This window comes from Octopus sinensis, linkage group LG18 (genome assembly GCF_006345805.1).
Source record: "Octopus sinensis linkage group LG18, ASM634580v1, whole genome shotgun sequence".
NCBI classification, from domain to species: Eukaryota; Metazoa; Mollusca; class Cephalopoda; order Octopoda; family Octopodidae; genus Octopus; species Octopus sinensis.
In genome coordinates, this window is record NC_043014.1 from 10,962,702 (window position 1) to 10,986,144 (window position 23,443).

The 23,443-nt window shown below is 48.8% G+C and overlaps 1 protein-coding gene across 2 annotated transcripts in view; it reads right to left on the bottom strand.

Moving 5' to 3' along the window:
• LOC115221367 (FACT complex subunit SPT16) overlaps positions 1-23,443 on the bottom strand; it is an 88,448-nt gene that overhangs the window by 3,998 nt on the left and 61,007 nt on the right. For both annotated transcript variants that reach the window (XM_036510708.1, XM_029791540.2), the window contains exon 24: positions 499-625. In XM_036510708.1, coding sequence (XP_036366601.1) covers positions 499-625 — 127 coding nt within the window. The remainder of the gene's footprint in view (positions 1-498; positions 626-23,443) is intronic.

Below are 23,443 nucleotides of genomic sequence, written 5' to 3' on the forward strand. Positions count from 1 at the left end.
AGAGGGGAGAGGAGAGGGGAGAGAAGAGAGAGGGGAGAGAAGAGAGAGGAGAGAAGAGAGAGGGGAGAGGGGAGAGAGGAGAGAAGAGAGAGGGGAGAAGAGAGAGAGAGGGGAGAGGAGAGAGAGAAAGCTAGATATATACAGGCAATGAGCACACACACATTCTACCTATCTTGTGTTCAAACAAGCCAGATTTGGCATCTCACACCTACCCTACAATGTCACTCTGAAAACAAACAATCATATCAACATCCGGAGCCTACAAGACAATGCAGGACTAATTCGAAACAGCACATGGAAATGCGCATTACATTTGACAGAGTAATCTGAAAGCTAAATGGTTGAACACACAGAGGAGGAGGGCGTGGATGGAGGGCTGGTTGAGCTCACACAACGTCTTATGCAAAAATCTCACACATAGCCATGAAAGAGATTCGATTCCATTCAAGCAACGACAGCAACGGATGCTGTCGGCAAATTGAAAACTGAAAGAAATACCTGATTCTTCTTCATCTTCCCAGTTGCTCTCTTCGCTGTCCTCTTCACTACTGGCTTCCTCGCCGCCAGAGTCATTACTAGGAACATAAGCATCATCATCTTCCTCGTCGTCATCGTCATGCTCGTCCTGCAAACAGATGAAAGAAAAATTTTCATTATGCTGGTGGTTCTCAACCAAAATCCATGGGTCAAAGGAGACCCAGACGAATTTATATTGCATGGCCCCACTCCTCTCTCAAAACATTTTTGTCTTGCAGATTGCTTGGTGACCCTTTCAGTGTAGGTGCCACTTAAAAAAGCATCCTGTCCACACTGTAAAGTGGTTGGCATTTGGAAGGGCATCCAGCTGTAAAAGAACCTAGCCAAAACTGACCTCGCCTGTGCTTGTACCACATTAAAAGCCCTAAGTCCACGCAGCTGAGCAGTTGGTGTTAGGAAGGACATCCAGCTGTAAAAGCCTTGCCAAAACTGACCTCGCCTGTGCTTATACCACATTAAAAGCCCTAAGTCCACTTGACTAAGCAGTTGGTGTTAGGAAGGGCATCCAGCTGTAAAAGCCTTGCCAAAACTGACCTCGCCTGTGCTTATACCACATTAAAAGCAGTAAGTCCACGCAGCTGAGCAGTTGGTGTTAGGAAGGGCATCCAGCTGTAAAAGCCTTGCCAAAACTGACCTCACCTGTGCTTGTACCACATTAAGAGCCCTAAGTCCACTCAGCTGAGCAGTTGGTGTTAGGAAGGGCATCCAGCTGTAAAAGCCTTGCCAAAACTGACCTCGCCTGTGCTTGTACCACATTAAAAGCCCTAAGTCCACTCAGCTGAGCAGTTGGTGTTAGGAAGGGCATCCAGCTGTAAAAGCCTTGCCAAAACTGACCTCGCCTGTGCATGTACCACATTAAAAGCCCTAAGTCCACTTGGCAGAGCAGTTGGTGTTAGGAAGGGCATCAAGCTGTAAAAGCCTTGCCAAAACTGACCTCGCCTGTGCTTGTACCACATTAAAAGCCCTAAGACCACGCAGCTGAGCAGTTGGTGTTAGGAAGGGCATCCAGCTGTAAAAGTCTTGCCAAAACTGACCTCGCCTGTGCATGTACCACATTAAAAGCCCTAAGTCATGGCAGAGCAGTTGGTGTAGGAAGGCATCGAGCTGTAAAAGCCTTGCCAAAAAATGACCTGCCTGTGCTTGTACCACATTAAAAGCCCTAAGTCCACTGGCAGAGCAGTTGGTGTTAGGAAGGGCATCCACTGTAAAAGCCTTGCCAAAACTGACCTCGCTGTGCTTGTACCACATTAAAAGCAGTAAGTCACTCAGCTGGGCAGTTGGTGTTAGGAAGGGCATCCAGCTGTAAAAGCCTTGCCAAACTGCCTCGCCTGTGCTTGTACCACATTACAAGCAGAAGTCCACTCAGCTGAGCAGTTGGTGTTAGGAAGGGCATCCAGCTGTAAAAGCCTTGCCAAAACTGACCTCGCCTGTGCCTGTACCACATTAAAAGCAGTAAGTCCACTCAGCTGAGCAGTTGGTGTTAGGAAGGGCATCCAGCTGTAAAAGCCTTGCCAAAACTGACCTCGCCTGTGCATGTACCACATTAAAAGCAGTAAGTCCACTTGGCTGAGCAGTTGGTGTTAGGAAGGGCATCCGCTGTAAAAGCCTTGCCAAAACTGACCTCGCCTGTGCTTGTACCACATTAAAAGCAGTAAGTCCACTCAGCTGAGCAGTTGGTGTTAGGAAGGCATCCAGCGGTAAAGCCTTGCAAAAACTGACCTCGCCTGTGCTTGTACCACATTAAAAGCAGTAAGTCCACTCAGCTGAGCAGTTGGTGTTAGGAAGGGCATCCACTGTAAAAGCCAGGCCAAAACTGACCTCGCCTGTGCTTGTACCACATTAAAAGCTAGTAGTCCGCTCGGCAGAGCAGTTGGTGTTAGGAAGGGCAGCCACTGTAAAAGCCTTGCCAAAACTGACCTCGCCTGTGCATGTACCACATTAAAAGCAGTAAGTCCACTCAGATGAGCAGTTGGTGTAAGGAAGAGCATCCAGCTGTAAAAGCCTTGCCAAAACTGACCTCGCCTGTGCTTGTACCACATTAAAAGCAGTAAGTCCGCTCGGCAGAGCAGTTGGTGTTAGGAAGGGCAGCCAGCTGTAAAAGCCTTGCCAAAACTGACCTCGCCTGTGCATGTACCACATTAAAAGCAGTAAGTACACTCAGCTGAGCGGTTGGTGTTAAGAAGGGCATCCAGCTGTAAAAGCCTTGCCAAAACTGACCTCGCCTGTGCATGTACCACATTAAAAGCAGTAAGTCCACTCAGCTGAGCAGTTGGTGTTAGGAAGGGCATCCAGCTGTAAAGGCCTTGCAAAACTAACGACTCGCCTGTGCTTGTACCACATTAAAAGCCCTAAGTCCACTCGGCAGAGAGTTGCTGTTAGGAAGGCATCCAGCTGTAAAAGCCTTGCCAAAACTGACCTCGCCTGTGCTTGTACCACATTAAAAGCAGTAAGTCCACTCAGCTGAGCAGTTGGTGTTAGGAAGGGCATCCAGCTGTACAAGCCTTGCCAAAACTGAACCTCACCTGTGCTTGTACCACATTAAAAGCAGTAAGTCCACTCAGCTGAGCAGTTGGTGTTAGGAAGGGCATCCAGCTGTAAAAGCCTTGCCAAACTGACCTCGCCTGTGCTTGTACCACATTAAAACAGTAAGTCCACTCAGCTGAGCAGTTGGTGTTAGGAAGGGCATCCAGCTGTACAAGCCTTGCCAAAACTGACCTCGCCTGTGCATGTACCACTTAAAAGCAGTAGTCCACTCAGCTGAGCGTTTGTGTTAGAAGGGCATCCAGCTGTAAAAGCCTTGCCAAAACTGACCTCGCCTGTGCTTGTACCACATTAAAAGCCTAAGTCCACTCGGCAGAGAGTTGCTGTTAGGAAGGGCATCCAGCTGTAAAAGCCTTGCCAAAACTGACCTCGCCTGTGCTGTACCACATTAAAAGCAGTGAGTCCACTCAGCTGAGCAGTTGGTGTTAAGAAGGGCAGCCAGCTGTAAAAGCCTTGCCAAAACTGACCTCGCCTGTGCTTGTACCACATTAAAAGCCCTAAGTCCACTCGCAGAGTTGGTGTTAGGAAGGGCATCCAGCTGTAAAAGCCTGCCAAAATGACCTTCGCCTGTGCTTGTACCACATTAAAAGCAGTGAGTCCACTCAGCTGAGCAGTTGGTGTTAAGAAGGGCAGCCAGCTGTAAAGGCCTTGCCAAAACTGACCTCGCCTGTGCTTGTACCACATTAAAAGCCCTAAGTCCACTCGGCAGAGAGGTTGCTGTTAGGAAGGGCATCCAGCTGTAAAAGCCTTGCCAAAACTGACCTCGCCTGTGCTTGTACCACATTAAAAGCAGTAAGTCCACTCAGCTGAGCAGTTGGTGTTAGGAAGGGCATCCAGCTGTAAAAGCCTTGCCAAAACTGACCTCGCCTGTGCTTGTACCACATTAAAAGCAGTAAGTCCACTCAGCTGAGCAGTTGGTGTTAGGAAGGGCATCCAGCTGTAAAAGCCTTGCCAAAACTGACCTCACCTGTGCTTGTACCACATTAAAAGTAGTAAGTCCACTCAGCTGAGCAGTTGGTGTTAGGAAGGGCATCCAGCTGTAAAAGCCTTGCCAAAACTGACCTCGCCTGTGCATGTACCACATTAAAAGCAGTAAGTCCACTCAGCTGAGCAGTTGGTGTTAGGAAGGGCATCCGGCTGTAAAAGCCTTGCCAAAACTGACCTCGCCTGTGCTTGTACCACATTAAAAGCAGTAAGTCCACTCAGCTGAGCAGTTGGTGTTAGGAAGGGCATCCAGCGGTAAAGGCCTTGCAAAAACTGACCTCGCCTGTGCTTGTACCACATTAAAAGCAGTAAGTCCACTCAGATGAGCAGTTGGTGTTAGGAAGGGCATCCAGCTGTAAAAGCCAGGCCAAAACTGACCTCGCCTGTGCTTGTACCACATTAAAAGCAGTAAGTCCACTCAGCTGAGCAGTTGGTGTTAGGAAGGGCATCCAGCTGTAAAAGCCAGGCCAAAACTGACCTCGCCTGTGCTTGTACCACATTAAAAGCAGTAAGTCCACTCAGCTGAGCAGTTGGTGTTAGGAAGGGCATCCAGCTGTAAAAGCCTTGCCAAAACTGACCTCGCCTGTGCTTGTACCACATTAAAAGCAGTAAGTCCACTCAGCTGAGCAGTTGGTGTTAGGAAGGGCATCCAGCTGTAAAAGCCTTGCCAAAACTGACCTCGCCTGTGCTTGTACCACATTAAAAGCAGTAAGTCCACTCAGCTGAGCAGTTGGTGTTAGGAAGGGCATCCAGCGGTAAAGCCTTGCCAAAACTGACCTCGCCTGTGCTTGTACCACATTAAAAGCAGTAAGTCCACTCAGCTGAGCAGTTGGTGTTAGGAAGGGCATCCAGCTGTAAAAGCCTTGCCAAAACTGACCTCGCCTGTGCTTGTAACCACATTAAAAGCAGTAAGTCCACTCAGCTGAGCAGTTGGTGTTAGGAAGGGCATCCAGCTGTAAAAGCCAGGCCAAAACTGACCTCGCCTGTGCTTGTACCACATTAAAAGCAGTAAGTCCACTCAGATGAGCAGTTGGTGTTAGGAAGGGCATCCAGCTGTAAAAGCCTTGCCAAAACTGACCTCGCCTGTGCTTGTACCACATTAAAAGCAGTAAGTCCGCTCGGCAGAGCAGTTGGTGTTAGGAAGGGCAGCCAGCTGTAAAAGCCTTGCCAAAACTGACCTCGCCTGTGCATGTACCACATTAAAAGCAGTAAGTCCGCTCGGCAGAGCAGTTGGTGTTAGGAAGGGCAGCCAGCTGTAAAAGCCTTGCCAAAACTGACCTCGCCTGTGCATGTACCACATTAAAAGCAGTAAGTCCACTCAGCTGAGCGGTTGGTGTTAAGAAGGGCAGCCAGCTGTAAAAGCCTTGCCAAAACTGACCTCGCCTGTGCTTGTACCACATTAAAAGCAGTAAGTCCACTCAGCTGAGCAGTTGGTGTTAGGAAGGGCATCCAGCTGTAAAAGCCTTGCCAAAACTGACCTCGCCTGTGCTTGTACCACATTAAAAGCCCTAAGTCCACTCGGCAGAGAGTTGGTGTTAGGAAGGGCATCCAGCTGTAAAAGCCTTGCCAAAACTGACCTCGCCTGTGCTTGTACCACATTAAAAGCAGTAAGTCCACTCAGCTGAGCAGTTGGTGTTAGGAAGGGCATCCAGCTGTAAAAGCCTTGCCAAAACTGACCTCGCCTGTGCTTGTACCACATTAAAAGCAGTAAGTCCACTCAGCTGAGCAGTTTGTTTTAGGAAGGGCATCCAGCTGTAAAAGCCTTGCCAAAACTGACCTCACCTGTGCTTGTACCACATTAAAAGCAGTAAGTCCACTCAGCTGAGCAGTTGGTGTTAGGAAGGGCATCCAGCTGTAAAAGCCTTGCGAAAACTGACCTCGCCTGTGCTTTTACCACATTAAAAGCCCTAAGTCCACCCAGCTGAGAAGTTGGTGTTAGGAAGGGCATCCAGCTGTACAAGCCTTGCCAAAACTGACCTCGCCTGTGCTTGTACCACATTAAAAGCAGTAAGTCCACTCAGCTGAGCAGTTGGTGTTAGGAAGAGCATCCAGCTGTAAAAGCCTTGCCAAAACTGACCTCGCCTGTGCTTGTACCACATTAAAAGCAGTAAGTCCACTTGGTTGAGCAGTTGGTGTTAGGAAGGGCATCCAGCTGTAAAAGCCTTGCCAAAACTGACCTCGCCTGTGCTTGTACCACATTAAAAGCAGCAAGTCCACTCAGCTGGGCAGTTGGTGTTAGGAAGGGCATCCAGCTGTAAAAGCCTTGCCAAAACTGACCTCGCCTGTGCTTGTACCACATTAAAAGCAGTAAGTCCACTCAGCTGAGCAGTTGGTGTTATGAAGGGCATCCAGCGGTAAAAGCCTTGACAAAACAGACCTCGCCTGTGCTTGTACCACATTAAAAGCAGTAAGTCCACTCAGCTGAGCAGTTGGTGTTAGGAAGGGCATCCAGCTGTAAAAGCCTTGCCAAAACTGACCTCGCCTGTGCTTGTACCACATTAAAAGCAGTAAGTCCACTCAGCTGAGCAGTTGGTGTTAGCAAGGGCATCCAGCTGTACAAGCCTTGCCAAAACTGACCTCGCCTGTGCTTGTACCACATTAAAAGCAGTAAGTCCACTCAGCTGAGCAGTTGGTGTTAGGAAGAGCATCCAGCTGTAAAAGCCTTGCCAAAACTGACCTCGCCTGTGCTTGTACCACATTAAAAGCCCTAAGTCCACTCAGCTGAGCAGTTGGTGTTAGGAAGGGCATCCAGCTGTAAAAGCCTTGCCAAAACTGACCTCGCCTGTGCTTGTACCACATTAAAAGCCCTAAGTCCACTCAGCTGAGCAGTTGGTGTTAGGAAGAGCATCCAGCTGTAAAAGCCTTGCCAAAACTGACCTCGCCTGCGCTTGTACCACAATAAAAGCCCTAAGTCCACTTGGCTGAGCAGTTGGTGTTAGGAAGGGAATCCAGCTGTAAAAGACTTGCCAAAACTGACCTCACCTGTACTTGTACCACATTAAAAGCCCTAAGTCCACTCAGCTGAGCAGTTGGTGTTAGGAAGGGCATCCAGCTGTAAAAGCCTTGCCAAACGTGACCTCGCCTGTGCTTGTACTACATTAAAAGCAGTAAGTCCACCTGGTTGAGCAGTTGGTGTTAGGAAGGGCATCCAGCTGTAAAAGCCTTGCCAAAACTGACCTCGCCTGTGCTTGTACCACATTAAAAGCAGTAAGTCCACTTGGTTGAGCAGTGGTGTTAGGAAGGGCATCCAGCTGTAAAAGCCTTGCCAAAACTGACCTCGCCTGTGCTTGTACTACATTAAAAGCAGTAAGTCCACTTGGTGAGCAGTTGGTGTTAGGAAGGGCATCCAGCTGTAAAAGCCTTGCCAAAACTGACCTCGCCTGTGCTTGTACACATTAAAAGCAGTAAGTCCACTTGGCTGAGCAGTTGGTGTTAGGAAGGGCATCCAGCTGTAAGAGCCTTGCCAAAACTGACCTCGCCTGTGCTTGTACCACATTAAAAGCAGTAAGTCCACTAGGTTAAGCAGTTGGTGTTAGGAAGGGCATCCAGCTGTAAAAGCTTGCCAAAACTGACCTCGCCTGTGCTTGTACCACATTAAAAGCAGTAAGTCCACTGGGAGCAGTTGGTGTTAGGAAGGGCATCCAGCTGTAAAAGCCTTGCCAAAACTGATCTGCCTGTGCTTGTACCACATTAAAAGCAGTAAGTCCACTCAGCTCAGCAGTTAGTGTTAGGAAGGGCATCCAGCTGTAAAAGCCTTGCCAAAACTGACCTCGCCTGGTTTGTACCACGTTAAAAGCAGTAAGTCCACTTGGTGAGCAGTTGGTGTTAGGAAGGGCATCCAGCTGTAAAAGCCTTGCCAAAAATGACCTCGCCTGTGCTTGTACCACATTAAAAGCAGTAAGTCCACTTGGCTGAGCAGCAGGTGTTAGGAAGGGCATCCAGCTGTAAAAGCCTTGCCAAAACTGACCTCGCCTGCTTTGAACCACATTAAAAGCAGTAAGTCCACTCAGCTGAGCAGTTGGTGCTAGGAAGGGCATCCAGCTGTAAAAGCCTTGCCAAAACTGACCTCGCCTGTGCTTGTACCACATTAAAAGCCCTAAGTCCACTCAGCTGAGCAGTTGGTGTTAGGAAGGGCATCCAGCTGTAAAAGCCTTGCCAAAACTGACCTCGCCTGTGCTTGTACCACATTAAAAGCCCTAAGTCCACTCAGCTGAGCAGTTAGTGCTAGGAAGGGCATCCAGCTGTACAAGCCTTGCCAAAACTGACCTCGCCTGTGCTTGTACCACATTAAAAGCAGTAAGTCCACTCAGCTGAGCAGTTGGTTTTAGGAAGAGCATCCAGCTGTAAAAGCCTTGCCAAAACTGACCTCGCCTGTGCTTGTACCACATTAAAAGCCCTCAGTCCACTCAGCTGAGCAGTTGGTGTTAGGAAGGGCATCCAGCTGTACAAGCCTTGCCCAAACTGACCTCACCTGTGCTTGTACCACATTAAAAGCAGTAAGTCCACTCAGCTGAGCAGTTGGTGTTAGGAAGAGCATCCAGCTGTAAAAGCCTTGCCAAAACTGACCTCGCCTGTGCTTGTACCACATTAAAAGGCCAAAGTCGACTCAGCTGAGCAGTTGGTGTTAGGAAGGGCATCCAGCTGTAAAAGCCTTGCCAAAACTGACCTCGCCTGTGCTTGTACCACATTAAAAGCCCTAAGTCCACTCAGCTGAGCAGTTGGTGTTAGGAAGAGCATCCAGCTGTAAAAGCCTTGCCAAAACTGACCTCGCCTGTGCTTGTACCACATTAAAAGCAGTAAGTCCACTCAGCTGAGCAGTTGGTGTTAGGAAGGGCATCCAGCTGTAAAAGCCTTGCCAAACTGACCTCGCCTGTGCTTGTACCACATTAAAAGCCCTAAGTCCACTTGGCTGAGCAGTTGGTGTTAGGAAGGGATCCAGCTGTAAAAGACTTGCCAAAACTGACCTCGCCTGTGCTTGTACAACATTAAAAGCCCTAAGTCCACTCAGCTGAGCAGTTGGTGTTAGGAAGGGCATCCAGCAGTAAAAGCCTTGCCAAAACTGACCTCGCCTGTGCTTGTACCACATTAAAAGCAGTAAGTCCACTGGTGAGCAGTTGGTGTTAGGAAGGGCATCCAGCTGTAAAAGCCTTGCCAAAACTGACCTAGCCTGTGCTTGTACCACATTAAAAGCCCTAAATCCCCTTGGCAGAGCAGTTGGTGTTAGGAAGGGCATCCAGCTGTAAAAGCCTTGCCAAAACTGACCTCGCCTGTGCTTGTACCACATTAAAAGCAGTGAGTCCACTCAGCTGGGCAGTTGGTGTTAGGAAGGGCATCCAGCTGTAAAAGCCTTGCCAAAACTGACCTCGCCTGTGCTTGTACCACATTAAAAGCAGTAAGTCCACTCAGCTGAGCAGTTGGTGTTAGGAAGGGCATCAAGTTGTAAAAGCCTTGACAAAACTGACCTCGCCTGTGCTTGTACCACATTAAAAGCAGTAAGTCCACTCAGCTGAGCAGTTGGTGTAGGAAGGGCATCCAGCTGTAAAAGCCTTGCCAAAACTGACCTCGCCTGTGCTTGTACCACATTAAAAGCAGTAAGTCCACTCAGCTGAGCAGTTGGTGTTAGGAAGGGCATCAGCTGTAAAAGCCTTGCCAAAACTGACCTCGCTGTGCTTGTACCACATTAAAAGCAGTAAGTCCACTCAGCTGAGCAGTTGGTGTTAGGAAGGGCATCCAGCTGTAAAAGCCTTACCAAAACTGACCTCGCCTGTGCTTGTACCACATTAAAAGCAGTAAGTCCACTCAGCTGAGCAGTTGGTGTTAGGAAGGGCATCCAGCTGTACAAGCCTTGCCAAAACTGACCTCGCCTGTGCTTGTACCACATTAAAAGCAGTAAGTCCACTCAGCTGAGCAGTTGGTGTTAGGAAGAGCATCCAGCTGTAAAAGCCTTGCCAAAACTGACCTCGCCTGTGCTTGTACCACATTAAAAGCAGTAAGTCCACTCAGCTGAGCAGTTGGTGTTAGGAAGGGCATCCAGCTGTAAAAGCCTTGCCAAAACTGACCTCGCCTGTGCTTGTACCACATTAAAAGCAGTAAGTAAGTCCACTCAGCTGAGCAGTTGGTGTTAGGAAGGGCATCCAGCTGTAAAAGCCTTGCCAAAACTGACCTCGCCTGTGCTTGTACCACATTAAAAGCAGTAAGTCACTCAGCTGAGCAGTTGGTGTTAGGAAGGGCATCCAGCTGTAAAAGCGTTGCCAAAACTGACCTCGCCTGTGCTTGTACCACATTAAAAGCCCTAAGTCCACTTGGCTGAGCAGTTGGTGTTAGGAAGGGAATCCAGCTGTAAAAGACTTGCCAAAACTGACCTCGCCTGTGCTTGTACCACATTAAAAGCCCTAAGTCCACTCAGCTGAGCAGTTGGTGTTAGGAAGGGCATCCAGCTGTAAAAGCCTTGCCAAAACTGACCTCGCCTGTGCTTGTACTACATTAAAAGCAGTAAGTCCACATGGTTGAGCAGTTGGTGTTAGGAAGGGCATCCAGCTGTAAAAGTCTTGCCAAAACTGACCTCGCCTGTGCTTGTAACACATTAAAAGCAGTAAGTCCACTGGTTGAGCAGTTGGTGTTAGGAAGGGCATCCAGCTGTAAAAGCCTTGCAAAAACTGACCTCGCCTGTGCTTGTACTACATTAAAAGCAGTAAGTCCACTGGTTGAGCAGTAGGTGTTAGGAAGGGCATCCAGCTGTAAAAGCCTTGCCAAAACTGACATCGCCTGTGCTTGTACCACATTAAAAGCAGTAAGTCCACTTGGCTGAGCAGTTGGTGTTAGGAAGGGCATCCAGCTGTAAAAGCCTTGCCAAAACTGACCTCGCCTGTGCTTGTACCACATTAAAAGCAGTAAGTCCACTTGGTTGAGCAGTTGGTGTTAGGAAGGGCATCCAGCTGTAAAAGCCTTGCCAAAACTGAACTCGCCTGTGCTTGTACCACATTAAAAGCAGTAAGTCCACTTGGCTGAGCAGTTGGTGTTAGGAAGGGCATCCAGCTGTAAAAGCCTTGCAAAAACTGACCTCGCCTGTGCTTGTACCACATTAAAAGCCCTAAGTCCACTCAGCTGAGCAGTTGGTGTTAGGAAGAGCATCCAGCTGTAAAAGCCTTGCCAAAACTGACCTCGCCTGTGCTTGTACCACATTAAAAGCAGTAAGTCCACTCAGCTGAGCAGTTGGTGTTAGGAAGGGCATCCAGCTGTAAAAGCCTTGCCAAAACTGACCTCGCCTGTGCTTGTACCACATTAAAAGCCCTAAGTCCACTTGGCTGAGCAGTTGGTGTTAGGAAGGGAATCCAGCTGTAAAAGACTTGCCAAAACTGACCTCGCCTGTGCTTGTACCACATTAAAAGCCCTAAGTCCACTCAGCTGAGCAGTTGGTGTTAGGAAGGGCATCCAGCTGTAAAAGCCTTGCCAAAACTGACCTCGCCTTTGCTTGTAACATTAAAACAGTAAGTCCACTTGGTTGAGCAGTTGGTGTTTGGAAGGGCATCCAGCTGTAAAAGCCTTGCCAAAACTGACCTGCCTGTGCTTGTACCACATTAAAAGCAGTAAGTCCACTTGGTGAGCAGTTGGTGTTAGGAAGGGCATCCAGCTGTAAAAGCCTTGCCAAAACTGACCTCGCCTGTGCTTGTACCACATTAAAAGCAGTAAGTCCACTTGGTTGAGCAGTTGGTGTTAGGAAGGGCATCCAGCTGTAAAAGCCTTGCCAAAACTGACCTCGCCTGTGCTTGTACCACATTAAAAGCAGTAAGTCCACTTGGGAGCAGTTGGTGTTAGGAAGGGCATCCAGCTGTAAAAGCCTTGCCAAAACTGACCTCGCCTGTGCTTGTACCACATTAAAAGCCCTAAGTCCACTCAGCTGAGCAGTTGGTGTTAGGAAGAGCATCCAGCTGTAAAAGCCTTGCCAAAACTGACCTCGCCTGTGCTTGTACCACATTAAAAGCAGTAAGTCCACTCAGCTGAGCAGTTGGTGTTAGGAAGGGCATCCAGCTGTAAAAGCCTTGCCAAAACTGACCTCGCCTGTGCTTGTACCACATTAAAAGCCCTAAGTCCACTTGGCTGAGCAGTTGGTGTTAGGAAGGGAATCCAGCTGTAAAAGACTTGCCAAAACTGACCTCGCCTGTGCTTGTACCACATTAAAAGCCCTAAGTCCACTCAGCTGAGCAGTTGGTGTTAGGAAGGGCATCCAGCTGTAAAAGCCTTGCCAAAACTGACCTCGCCTGTGCTTGTATTACATTAAAAGCAGTAAGTCCACTTGGTTGAGCAGTTGGTGTTAGGAAGGGCATCCAGCTGTAAAAGCCTTGCCAAAACTGACCTCGCCTGTGCTTGTACCACATTAAAAGCCCTAAGTCCACTCAGCTGAGCAGTTGGTGTTAGGAAGGGCATCCAGCTGTAAAAGCCTTGCCAAAACTGACCTCGCCTGTGCTTGTACCACATTAAAAGCCCTAAGTCCACTCAGCTGAGCAGTTGGTGTTAGGAAGAGCATCCAGCTGTAAAAGCCTTGCCAAAACTGACCTCGCCTGTGCTTGTACCACATTAAAAGCAGTAAGTCCACTCAGCTGAGCAGTTGGTGTTAGGAAGGGCATCCAGCTGTAAAAGCCTTGCCAAAACTGACATCGCCTGTGCTTGTACCACATTAAAAGCCTAAGTCCACTTGGCTGAGCAGTTGGTGTTAGGAAGGGAATCCAGCTGTAAAAGACTTGCCAAAACTGACCTCGCCTGTGCTTGTACCACATTAAAAGCCCTAAGTCGACTCAGCTGAGCAGTTGGTGTTAGGAAGGGCATCCAGCTGTAAAAGCCTTGCCAAAACTGACCTCGCCTGTGCTTGTACCACATTAAAAGCAGTAAGTCCACTTGGTTGAGCAGTTGGTGTTAGGAAGGGCATCCAGCTGTAAAAGCCTTGCCAAAACTGACCTAGCCTGTGCTTGTACCACATTAAAAGCCCTAAATCCCCTTAGCAGAGCAGTTGGTGTTAGGAAGGGCATCCAGCTGTAAAAGCCTTGCCAAAACTGACCTCGCCTGTGCTTGTACCACATTAAAAGCAGTGAGTCCACTCAGCTGGGCAGTTGGTGTTAGGAAGGGCATCCAGCTGTAAAAGCCTTGCCAAAACTGACCTCGCCTTGCTTGTACCACATTAAAAGCAGTAAGTCCACTCAGCTGAGCAGTTGGTGTTAGGAAGGGCATCGAGTTGTAAAAGCCTTGACAAAACTGACCTCGCTGTGCTTGTACCACATTAAGCAGCAGTAAGTCCACTCAGCTGAGCAGTTGGTGTTAGGAAGGGCATCCAGCTGTAAAAGCCTTGCCAAAACTGACCTCGCCTGTGCTGTACCACATTAAAAGCAGTAAGTCCACTCAGCTGAGCAGTTGGTGTTAGGAAGGGCATCCGGCTGTAAAAGCCTTGCCAAAACTGACCTCGCCTGTGCTTGTACCACATTAAAAGCAGTAAGTCCACTCAGCTGAGCAGTTGGTGTTAGGAAGGGCATCCAGCTGTAAAAGCCTTGCCAAAACTGACCTCGCTGTGCTTGTACCACATTAAAAGCAGTAAGTCCACTCAGCTGAGCAGTTGGTGTTAGGAAGGGCATCCAGCTGTAAAAGCCTTGCCAAAACTGACCTCGCCTGTGCTTGTACCACATTAAAAGCAGTAGTAAGTCCACTCAGCTGAGCAGTTGGTGTTAGGAAGAGCATCCAGCTGTAAAAGCCTTGCCAAAACTGACCTCGCCTGTGCTTGTACCACATTAAAACAGTAAGTCCACTCAGCTGAGCAGCTGGTTGGTGTTAGGAAGGGCATCCAGCTGTAAAAGCCTTGCCGAAAACTGACCTCGCCTGTGCTTGTACCACATTAAAAGCAGTAAGTCCACTCAGCTGAGCAGTTGGTGTTAGGAAGAGCATCCAGCTGTAAAAGCCTTGCCAAAACTGACCTCGCCTGTGTTGTACCACATTAAAAGCAGTAAGTCCACTCAGCTGAGCAGTTGGTGTTAGGAAGGGCATCAGCTGCTGTAAAAGCGTTGCCAAAACTGACCTCGCCTGTGCTTGTACCACATTAAAAGCCTAAGTCCACTTGGCTGAGCAGTTGGTGTTAGGAAGGGAATCCAGCTGTAAAAGACTTGCCAAAACTGACTTCGCCTGTGCTTGTACCACATTAAAACCCCTAAGTCCACTCAGCTGAGCAGTTGGTGTTAGGAAGGCATCCAGCTGTAAAAGCCTTGCCAAAACTGACCTCGCCTGTGCTTGTACCACATTAAGCAGCAGTAAGTCCACTGGCTGAGCAGTTGGTGTTAGGAAGGGCATCCAGCTGTAAAAGCCTTGCCAAAACTGACCTCGCCTGTGCTTGTACCACATTAAAAGCAGTAAGTCCACTTGGCTGAGCAGTGGTGTTAGGAAGGGCATCCAGCTGTAAAAGCCTTGCAAAACTGACCTCGCCTGTGTGTTGTACCACATTAAAAGCCCTAAGTCCACTCAGCTGAGCAGTTGGTGTTAGGAAGAGCATCCAGCTGTAAAAGCCTTGCCAAAACTGACCTCGCCTGTGCTTGTACCACATTAAAAGCAGTAAGTCCACTCAGGAGCAGTTGGTGTTAGGAAGGGCATCCAGCTGTAAAAGCCTTGCCAAAACTGACCTCGCCTGTGCTTGTAACCACATTAAAAGCCCTAAGTCCACTTGGCTGAGCAGTTGGTGTTAGGAAGGGAATCCAGCTGTAAAAGACTTGCCAAAACTGACCTCGCCTGTGCTTGTACCACATTAAAAGCCCTAAGTCCACTCAGCTGAGCAGTTGGTGTTAGGGGAAGGCATCCAGCTGTAAAAGCCTTGCCAAAACTGACCTCGCCTGTGCTTGTATTACATTAAAAGCAGTAAGTCCACTTGGTTGAGCAGTTGGTGTTAGGAAGGGCATCCAGCTGTAAAAGCCTTGCCAAAACTGACCTCGCCTGTGCTTGTACCACATTAAAAGCAGTAAGTCCACTTGGTTGAGCAGTTGGTGTTAGGAAGGGCATCCAGCTGTAAAAGCCTTGCCAAAACTGACCTCGCCTGTGCTTGTACTACATTAAAAGCAGTAAGTCCACTTGGTTGAGCAGTTGGTGTTAGGAAGGGCATCCAGCTGTAAAAGCCTTGCCAAAACTGACCTCGCCTGTGCTTGTACCACATTAAAAGCAGTAAGTCCACTTGGCTGAGCAGTTGGTGTTAGGAAGGGCATCCAGCTGTAAAAGCCTTGCCAAAACTGACCTCGCCTGTGCTTGTACCACATTAAAAGCAGTAAGTCCACTTGGTTGAGCAGTTGGTGTTAGGAAGGGCATCCAGCTGTAAAAGCCTTGCCAAAACTGACCTCGCCTGTGCTTGTACCACATTAAAAGCCCTAAGTCCACTCAGCTGAGCAGTTGGGGTTAGGAAGAGCATCCAGCTGTAAAAGCCTTGCAAAACTGACCTCGCCTGTGCTTGTACCACATTAAAAGCAGTAAGTCCACTCAGCTGAGCAGTTGGTGTTAGGAAGGGCATCCAGCTGTAAAAGCCTTGCCAAAACTGACCTCGCCTGTGGCTTGTACCACATTAAATGCCCTAAGTCCACTTGGCTGAGCAGTTGTTGTGTTAGGAGGGCATCCAGCTGTAAAAGCCTTGCCAAAACTGACCTCGCCTGTGCTTGTACCACATTAAAAGCCCTAAGTCGACTCAGCTGAGCAGTTGGTGTTAGGAAGGGCATCCAGCTGTAAAAGCCTTGCCAAAACTGACCTCGCCTGTGCTTGTACCACATTAAAAGCAGTAAGTCCACTGGTTGAGCAGTTGGTGTTAGGAAGGGCATCCAGCTGTAAAAGCCTTGCCAAAACTGACCTCGCCTGTGCTTGTACCACATTAAAAGCAGTGAGTCCACTCAGCTGGGCAGTTGGTGTTAGGAAGGCATCCAGCTGTAAAAGCCTTGCCAAAACTGACCTCGCCTGTGCTTGTACACATTAAAAGCAGTAAGTCCACTCAGTGAGCAGTTGGTGTTAGGAAGGGCATCGAGTTGTAAAAGCCTTGACAAAACTGACCTCGCCTGTGCTTGTACCACATTAAAAGCAGTAAGTCCACTCAGCTGAGCAGTTGGTTAGGAAGGGCATCCAGCTGTAAAAGCCTTGCCAAAACTGACCTCGCCTGTGCTGTACCACATTAAAAGCAGTAAGTCCACTCAGCTGAGCAGTTGGTGTTAGGAAGGGCATCCGGCTGTAAAAGCCTTGCCAAAACTGACCTCGCCTGTGCTTGTACCACATAAAAGCAGTAAGTCCACTCAGCTGAGCAGTTGGTGTTAGGAAGGGCATCCAGCTGTAAAAGCCTTGCCAAAACTGACCTCGCCTGTGCTTGTACCACATTAAAAGCAGTAAGTCCACTCAGCTGAGCAGTTGGTGTTAGGAAGGGCATCCAGCTGTACAAGCCTTGCCAAAACTGACCTCGCTTGTGCTTGTACCACATTAAAAGCAGTAAGTCCACTCAGCTGAGCAGTTGGTGTTAGGAAGAGCATCCAGCTGTAAAAGCCTTGCCAAAACTGACCCGCCGCCTGTGCTTGTACCACATTAAAAGCAGTAAGTCCACTCAGCTGAGCAGCTGGTGTTAGGATGGGCATCCAGCTGTAAAAGCCTTGCCAAAACTGACCTCGCCTGTGCTTGTACCACATTAAAAGCAGCAAGTCCACTCAGCTGAGCAGTTGGTGTTAGGAAGGGCATCCAGCTGTAAAAGCGTTGCCAAAACTGACCTCGCCTGTGCTTGTACCACATTAAAAGCCCTAAGTCCACTTGGCTGAGCAGTTGGTGTTAGGAAGGGAATCCAGCTGTAAAAGACTTGCCAAAACTGACCTCGCCTGTGCTTGTACTACATTAAAAGCAGTAAGTCCACTTGGTTGAGCAGTTGGTGTTAGGAAGGGCATCCAGCTGTAAAAGCCTTGCCAAAACTGACCTCGCCTGTGCTTGTATTACATTAAAAGCAGTAAGTCCACTTGGTTGAGCAGTTGGTGTTAGGAAGGGCATCCAGCTGTAAAAGCCTTGCCAAAACTGACTCGCCTGTGCTTGTACCACATTAAAAGCAGTAAGTCCACTTGGTTGAGCAGTTGGTGTTAGGAAGGGCATCCAGCTGTAAAAGCCTTGCCAAAACTGACCTCGCCTGTGCTTGTATACAATTAAAAGCAGTAAGTCCACTGGTTGAGCAGTTGGTGTTAGGAAGGGCATCCAGCTGTAAAAGCCTTGCCAAAACTGACCTCGCCTGTGCTTGTACCACATTAAAAGCAGTAAGTCCACTTGCTGAGCAGTTGGTGTTAGGAAGGGCATCCAGCTGTAAAAGCTTGCCAAAACTGACCTCGCCTGTGCTTGTACCACATTAAAAGCAGTAAGTCCACTTGGTTGAGCAGTTGTGTGTTAGGAAGGGCATCCAGCTGTAAAAGCCTTGCCAAAACTGACCTCGCCTGTGCTTGTACCACATTAAAAGCCCTAAGTCCACTCAGCTGAGCAGTTGGTGTTAGGAAGAGCATCCAGCTGTAAAAGCCTTGCCAAATGACCATCGCCTGTGCTTGTACCACATTAAAAGCAGTAAGTCACTCTCGCTGAGCAGTTGGTGTTAGGAAGGGCATCCAGCTGTAAAAAGCCTTTGCCCAAAACTGACCCTCGCAGTCTGTGCTTGGTACCACATTAAACTGCCCTAAGTCCACTTGGTCTGTCAGCAGGTTGGTGTTAGGAAGGGCATCCAGCTGTAAAAGCCTTGCCAAAACTGACCTCGCCTGTGCTTGTACCACATTAAAAGCCCTAGTAGACCCTCAGCTGAGCAGCTTGGTGTTAGGAAGGGCTACACCCAGCTGTAAAAGCCTTGCCAAAACTGACCTCGCCTGTGCTTGTACCACATTAAAAGCAGTAAGTCCACTTGGTTGAGCAGTTGGTGTTAGGAAGGGCATCCAGCTGTAAAAGCCTTGCCAAAACTGACCTCGCCTGTGCTTGTACCACATTAAAAGCAGTGAGTCCACTCAGCTGGGCAGTTGGTGTTAGGAAGGGCATCCAGCTGTAAAAGCCTTGCCAAAACTGACCTCGCCTGTGCTTGTACCACATTAAAAGCAGTAAGTCCACTCAGCTGAGCAGTTGGTGTTAGGAAGGGCATCGAGTTGTAAAAGCCTTAACAAAACTGACCTCGCCTGTGCTTGTACCACATTAAAAGCAGTAAGTCCACTCAGCTGAGCAGTTGGTGTTAGGAAGGGCATCCAGCTGTAAAAGCCTTGCCAAAACTGACCTCGCCTGTGCATGTACCACATTAAAAGCAGTAAGTAGTCCACTCAGCTGAGCAGTTGGTGTTAGGAAGGGCATCCAGCTGTAAAAGCCTTGCCAAAACTGACCTCGCCTGTGCTTGTACCACATTAAAAGCAGTAAGTCCACTCAGCTGAGCAGTTGGTGTTAGGAAGGGCATCCAGCTGTAAAAGCCTTGCCAAAACTGACCTCGCCTGTGCTTGTACCACATTAAAAGCAGTAAGTCCACTCAGCTGAGCAGTTGGTGTTAGGAAGGGCATCCAGCTGTAAAAGCCTTGCCAAAACTGACCTCGCTTGTGCTTGTACCACATTAAAAGCAGTAAGTCCACTCAGCTGAGCAGTTGGTGTTAGGAAGAGCATCCAGCTGTAAAGCCTTGCCAAAACTGACCTCGCCTGTGCTTGTACCACATTAAAAGCACAGTAAGTCCAACTCAAGCTGAGAAGCTGGTGTTAGGATGGGCATCCAGCGTAACTAAGCTGCCAAAATTGCACCATCCCTGTCGCCTCCTGTACTTTTAACCTCCTAAAAGCAAAGCAAGTCCACTCAGCTGAGCAGTTGGTGTTAGGAGGGCATCGAGTTGTAAAAGCCTGCAAAAATACTGCCACTCGCCTGTGCTTGTACCACATTAAAAGCAGTAATGTCCACTCAGCTGAGCAGTTGGTGTTAGGAGGGCATCCAGCTGTAAAAGCCTTGCCAAAACTGACCGTCGCCTGTGCTTGTACCACATTAAAAGCAGTAAGTCCACTTGGTGAGCAGTTGGTGTTAGGAAGGGCATCCAGCTGTAAAAGCCTTGCCAAAACTGACCTCGCCTGTGCTTGTACCACATTAAAAGCCCTAAGTCCACTCAGCTGAGCAGTTGGTGTTAGAAGAGCATCCAGCTGTAAAAGCCTTGCCAAAACTGACTCGCCTGTGCTTGTACCACATTAAAAGCAGTAAGTCCACTCAGCTGAGCAGTTGGTGTTAGGAAGGGCATCCAGCTGTAAAAGCCTTGCCAAAACTGACCTCGCTGTGCTTGTACCACATTAAATGCCCTAAGTCCACTTGGCTGAGCAGTTGGTGTTAGGAAGGGCATCCAGCTGTAAAAGCCTTGCCAAAACTGACCTCGCCTGTGCTTGTACCACATTAAAAGCCCTAAGTCGACTCAGCTGAGCAGTTGGTGTAGGAAGGGCATCCAGCTGTAAAAGCCTTGCAAAACTGACCTCGCCTGTGCTTGTACCACATTAAAAGCAGTAAGTCCACTTGGTTGAGCAGTTGGTGTTAGGAAGGGCATCCAGCTGTAAAAGCCTTGCCAAAACTGACCTCGCCTGTGCTTGTACCACATTAAAAGCAGTGAGTCCACTCAGCTGGGCAGTTGGTGTTAGGAAGGGCATCCAGCTGTAAAAGCCTTGCCAAACTGACCTCGCCTGTGCTTGTACCACATTAAAAGCAGTAAGTCCACTCAGCTGAGCAGTTGGTGTTAGGAAGGGCATCGAGTTGTAAAAGCCTTGACAAAACTGACCTCGCCTGTGCTGTGTTACCACATTAAAAGCCCAGTAAGTCCACTCAGCTGAGCAGTTGGTGTTAGGAAGGGCATCCAGCTGTAAAAGCCTTGCCAAAAAACCTGACCTCGCCTGTGCATGTACCACATTAAAGCAGTAAGTCCACTCAGCTGAGCAGTTGGTGTTAGGAAGGGCATCGGCTGTAAAAGCCTTGCCAAAACTGACCTCGCCTGTGCTTGTACCACATTAAAAGCAGTAAGTCCACTCAGCTGAGCAGTTGGTGTTAGGAAGGGCATCCAGCTGTAAAAGCCTGCCAAAACTGACCTCGCCTGTGCTTGTACCACATTAAAAGCAGTAAGTCCACTCAGCTGAGCAGTTGGTGTTAGGAAGGGCATCCAGCTGTACAGCCTTGCCAAAACTGACCTCGCTTGTGCTTGTACCACATTAAAAGCAGTAAGTCCACTCAGCTGAGCAGTTGGTGTTAGGAAGAGCATCCAGCTGTAAAAGCCTTGCAAAACTGACCTCGCCTGTGCTTGTACCACATTAAAAGCAGTAAGTCCACTCAGCTGAGCAGCTGGTGTTAGGATGGGCATCCAGCTGTAAAAGCCTTGCCAAAACTGACCTCGCCTGTGCTTGTACCACATTAAAAGCAGCAAGTCCACTCAGCTGAGCAGTTGGTGTTAGGAAGGGCATCCAGCTGTAAAAGCGTTGCCAAAACTGACCTCGCCTGTGCTTGTACCACATTAAAAGCCCTAAGTCCACTTGGCTGAGCAGTTGGTGTTAGGAAGGGAATCCAGCTGTAAAAGACTTGCCAAAACTGACCTTGCCTGTGCTTGTACTACATTAAAAGCAGTAAGTCCACTTGGTTGAGCAGTTGGTGTTAGGAAGGGCATCCAGCTGTAAAAGCCTTGCCAAAACTGACCTCGCCTGTGCTTGTATTACATTAAAAGCAGTAAGTCCACTTGGTTGAGCAGTTGGTGTTAGGAAGGGCATCCAGCTGTAAAAGCCTTGCCAAAAACTGACCTCGCCTGTGCTTGTACCACATTAAAAGCAGTAAGTCCACTTGGTTGAGCAGTTGGTGTTAGGAAGGGCATCCAGCTGTAAAAGCCTTGCCAAAACTGACCTCGCTGTGCTTGTACTACATTAAAAGCAGTAAGTCCACTTGGTTGAGCAGTTGGTGTTAGGAAGGGCATCCAGCTGTAAAAGCCTTGCCAAAACTGACCTCGCCTGTGCTTGTACCACATTAAAAGCAGTAGTAAGTCCACTTGGCTGAGCAGTTGGTGTTAGGAAGGGCATCCAGCTGTAAAAGCCTTGCCAAAACTGACCTCGCCTGTGCTTGTACCACATTAAAAGCAGTAAGTCCACTTGGCTGAGCAGTTGGTGTTAGGAAGGGCATCCAGCTGTAAAAGCCTTGCCAAAACTGACCTCGCCTGTGCTTGTACCACATTAAAAGCCCTAAGTCCACTCAGCTGAGCAGTTGGTGTTAGGAAGAGCATCCAGCTGTAAAAGCCTTGCCAAAACTGACCTCGCCTGTGCTTGTACCACATTAAAAGCAGTAAGTCCACTCAGCTGAGCAGTTGGTGTTAGGAAGGGCATCCAGCTGTAAAAGCCTTGCCAAAACTGACCTCGCCTGTGCTTGTACCACATTAAATGCCCTAAGTCCACTTGGCTGAGCAGTTGGTGTTAGGAAGGGCATCCAGCTGTAAAAGCCTTGCCAAAACTGACCTCGCCTGTGCTTGTACCACATTAAAAGCCCTAAGTCGACTCAGCTGAGCAGTTGGTGTTAGGAAGGGCATCCAGCTGTAAAAGCCTTGCCAAAACTGACCTCGCCTGTGCTTGTACCACATTAAAAGCAGTAAGTCCACTTGGTTGAGCAGTTGGTGTTAGGAAGGGCATCCAGCTGTAAAAGCCTTGCCAAAACTGACCTCGCCTGTGCTTGTACCACATTAAAAGCAGTGAGTCCACTCAGCTGGGCAGTTGGTGTTAGGAAGGGCATCCAGCTGTAAAAGCCTTGCCAAAACTGACCTCGCCTGTGCTTGTACCACATTAAAAGCAGTAAGTCCACTCAGCTGAGCAGTTGGTGTTAGGAAGGGCATCGAGTTGTAAAAGCCTTGACAAAACTGACCTCGCCTGTGCTTGTACCACATTAAAAGCAGTAAGTCCACTCAGCTGAGCAGTTGGTGTTAGGAAGGGCATCCAGCTGTAAAAGCCTTGCCAAAACTGACCTCGCCTGTGCATGTACCACATTAAAAGCAGTAAGTCCACTCAGCTGAGCAGTTGGTGTTAGGAAGGGCATCCGGCTGTAAAAGCCTTGCCAAAACTGACCTCGCCTGTGCTTGTACCACATTAAAAGCAGTAAGTCCACTCAGCTGAGCAGTTGGTGTTAGGAAGGGCATCCAGCTGTAAAAGCCTTGCCAAAACTGACCTCGCCTGTGCTTGTACCACATTAAAAGCAGTAAGTCCACTCAGCTGAGCAGTTGGTGTTAGGAAGGGCATCCAGCTGTACAAGCCTTGCCAAAACTGACCTCGCTTGTGCTTGTACCACATTAAAAGCAGTAAGTCCACTCAGCTGAGCAGTTGGTGTTAGGAAGAGCATCCAGCTGTAAAAGCCTTGCCAAAACTGACCTCGCCTGTGCTTGTACCACATTAAAAGCAGTAAGTCCACTCAGCTGAGCAGCTGGTGTTAGGATGGGCATCCAGCTGTAAAAGCCTTGCCAAAACTGACCTCGCCTGTGCTTGTACCACATTAAAAGCAGCAAGTCCACTCAGCTGAGCAGTTGGTGTTAGGAAGGGCATCCAGCTGTAAAAGCGTTGCCAAAACTGACCTCGCCTGTGCTGTACCACATTAAAAGCCCTAAGTCCACTTGCTGAGCAGTTGGTGTTAGGAAGGGAATCCAGCTGTAAAAGACTTGCCAAAACTGACCTCGCCTGTGCTTGTACTACATTAAAAGCAGTAAGTCCACTTGGTTGAGCAGTTGCAGTTGGTGTTAGGAAGGGCATCCAGCTGTAAAAGCCTTGCCAAAACTGACCTCGCCTGTGCTTGTACCACATTAAAAGCAGTAAGTCCACTTGGCTGAGCAGTTGGTGTTAGGAAGGGCATCCAGCTGTAAAAGCCTTGCCAAAACTGACCTCGCCTGTGCTTGTACCACATTAAAAGCAGTAAGTCCACTTGGTTGAGCAGTTGGTGTTAGGAAGGGCATCCAGCTGTAAAAGCCTTGCCAAAACTGACCTCGCCTGTGCTTGTACCACATTAAAAGCAGTAAGTCCACTTGGCTGAGCAGTTGGTGTTAGGAAGGGCATCCAGCTGTAAAAGCCTTGCCAAAACTGACCTCGCCTGTGCTTGTACCACATTAAAGCCCTAAGTCCACTCAGCTGAGCAGTGTTGGTGTTAGGAAGAGCATCCAGCTGTAAAAGCCTTGCCAAAATTGACCTCGCCTGTGCTTGTACCACATTAAAAGCAGTAAGTCCACTCAGCTGAGCAGTTGGTGTTAGGAAGGGCATCCAGCTGTAAAAGCCTTGCCAAAACTGACCTCGCCTGTGCTTGTACCACATTAAAAGCCCTAAGTCCACTTGGCTGAGCAGTTGGTGTTAGGAAGGGCATCCAGCTGTAAAAGCCTTGCCAAAA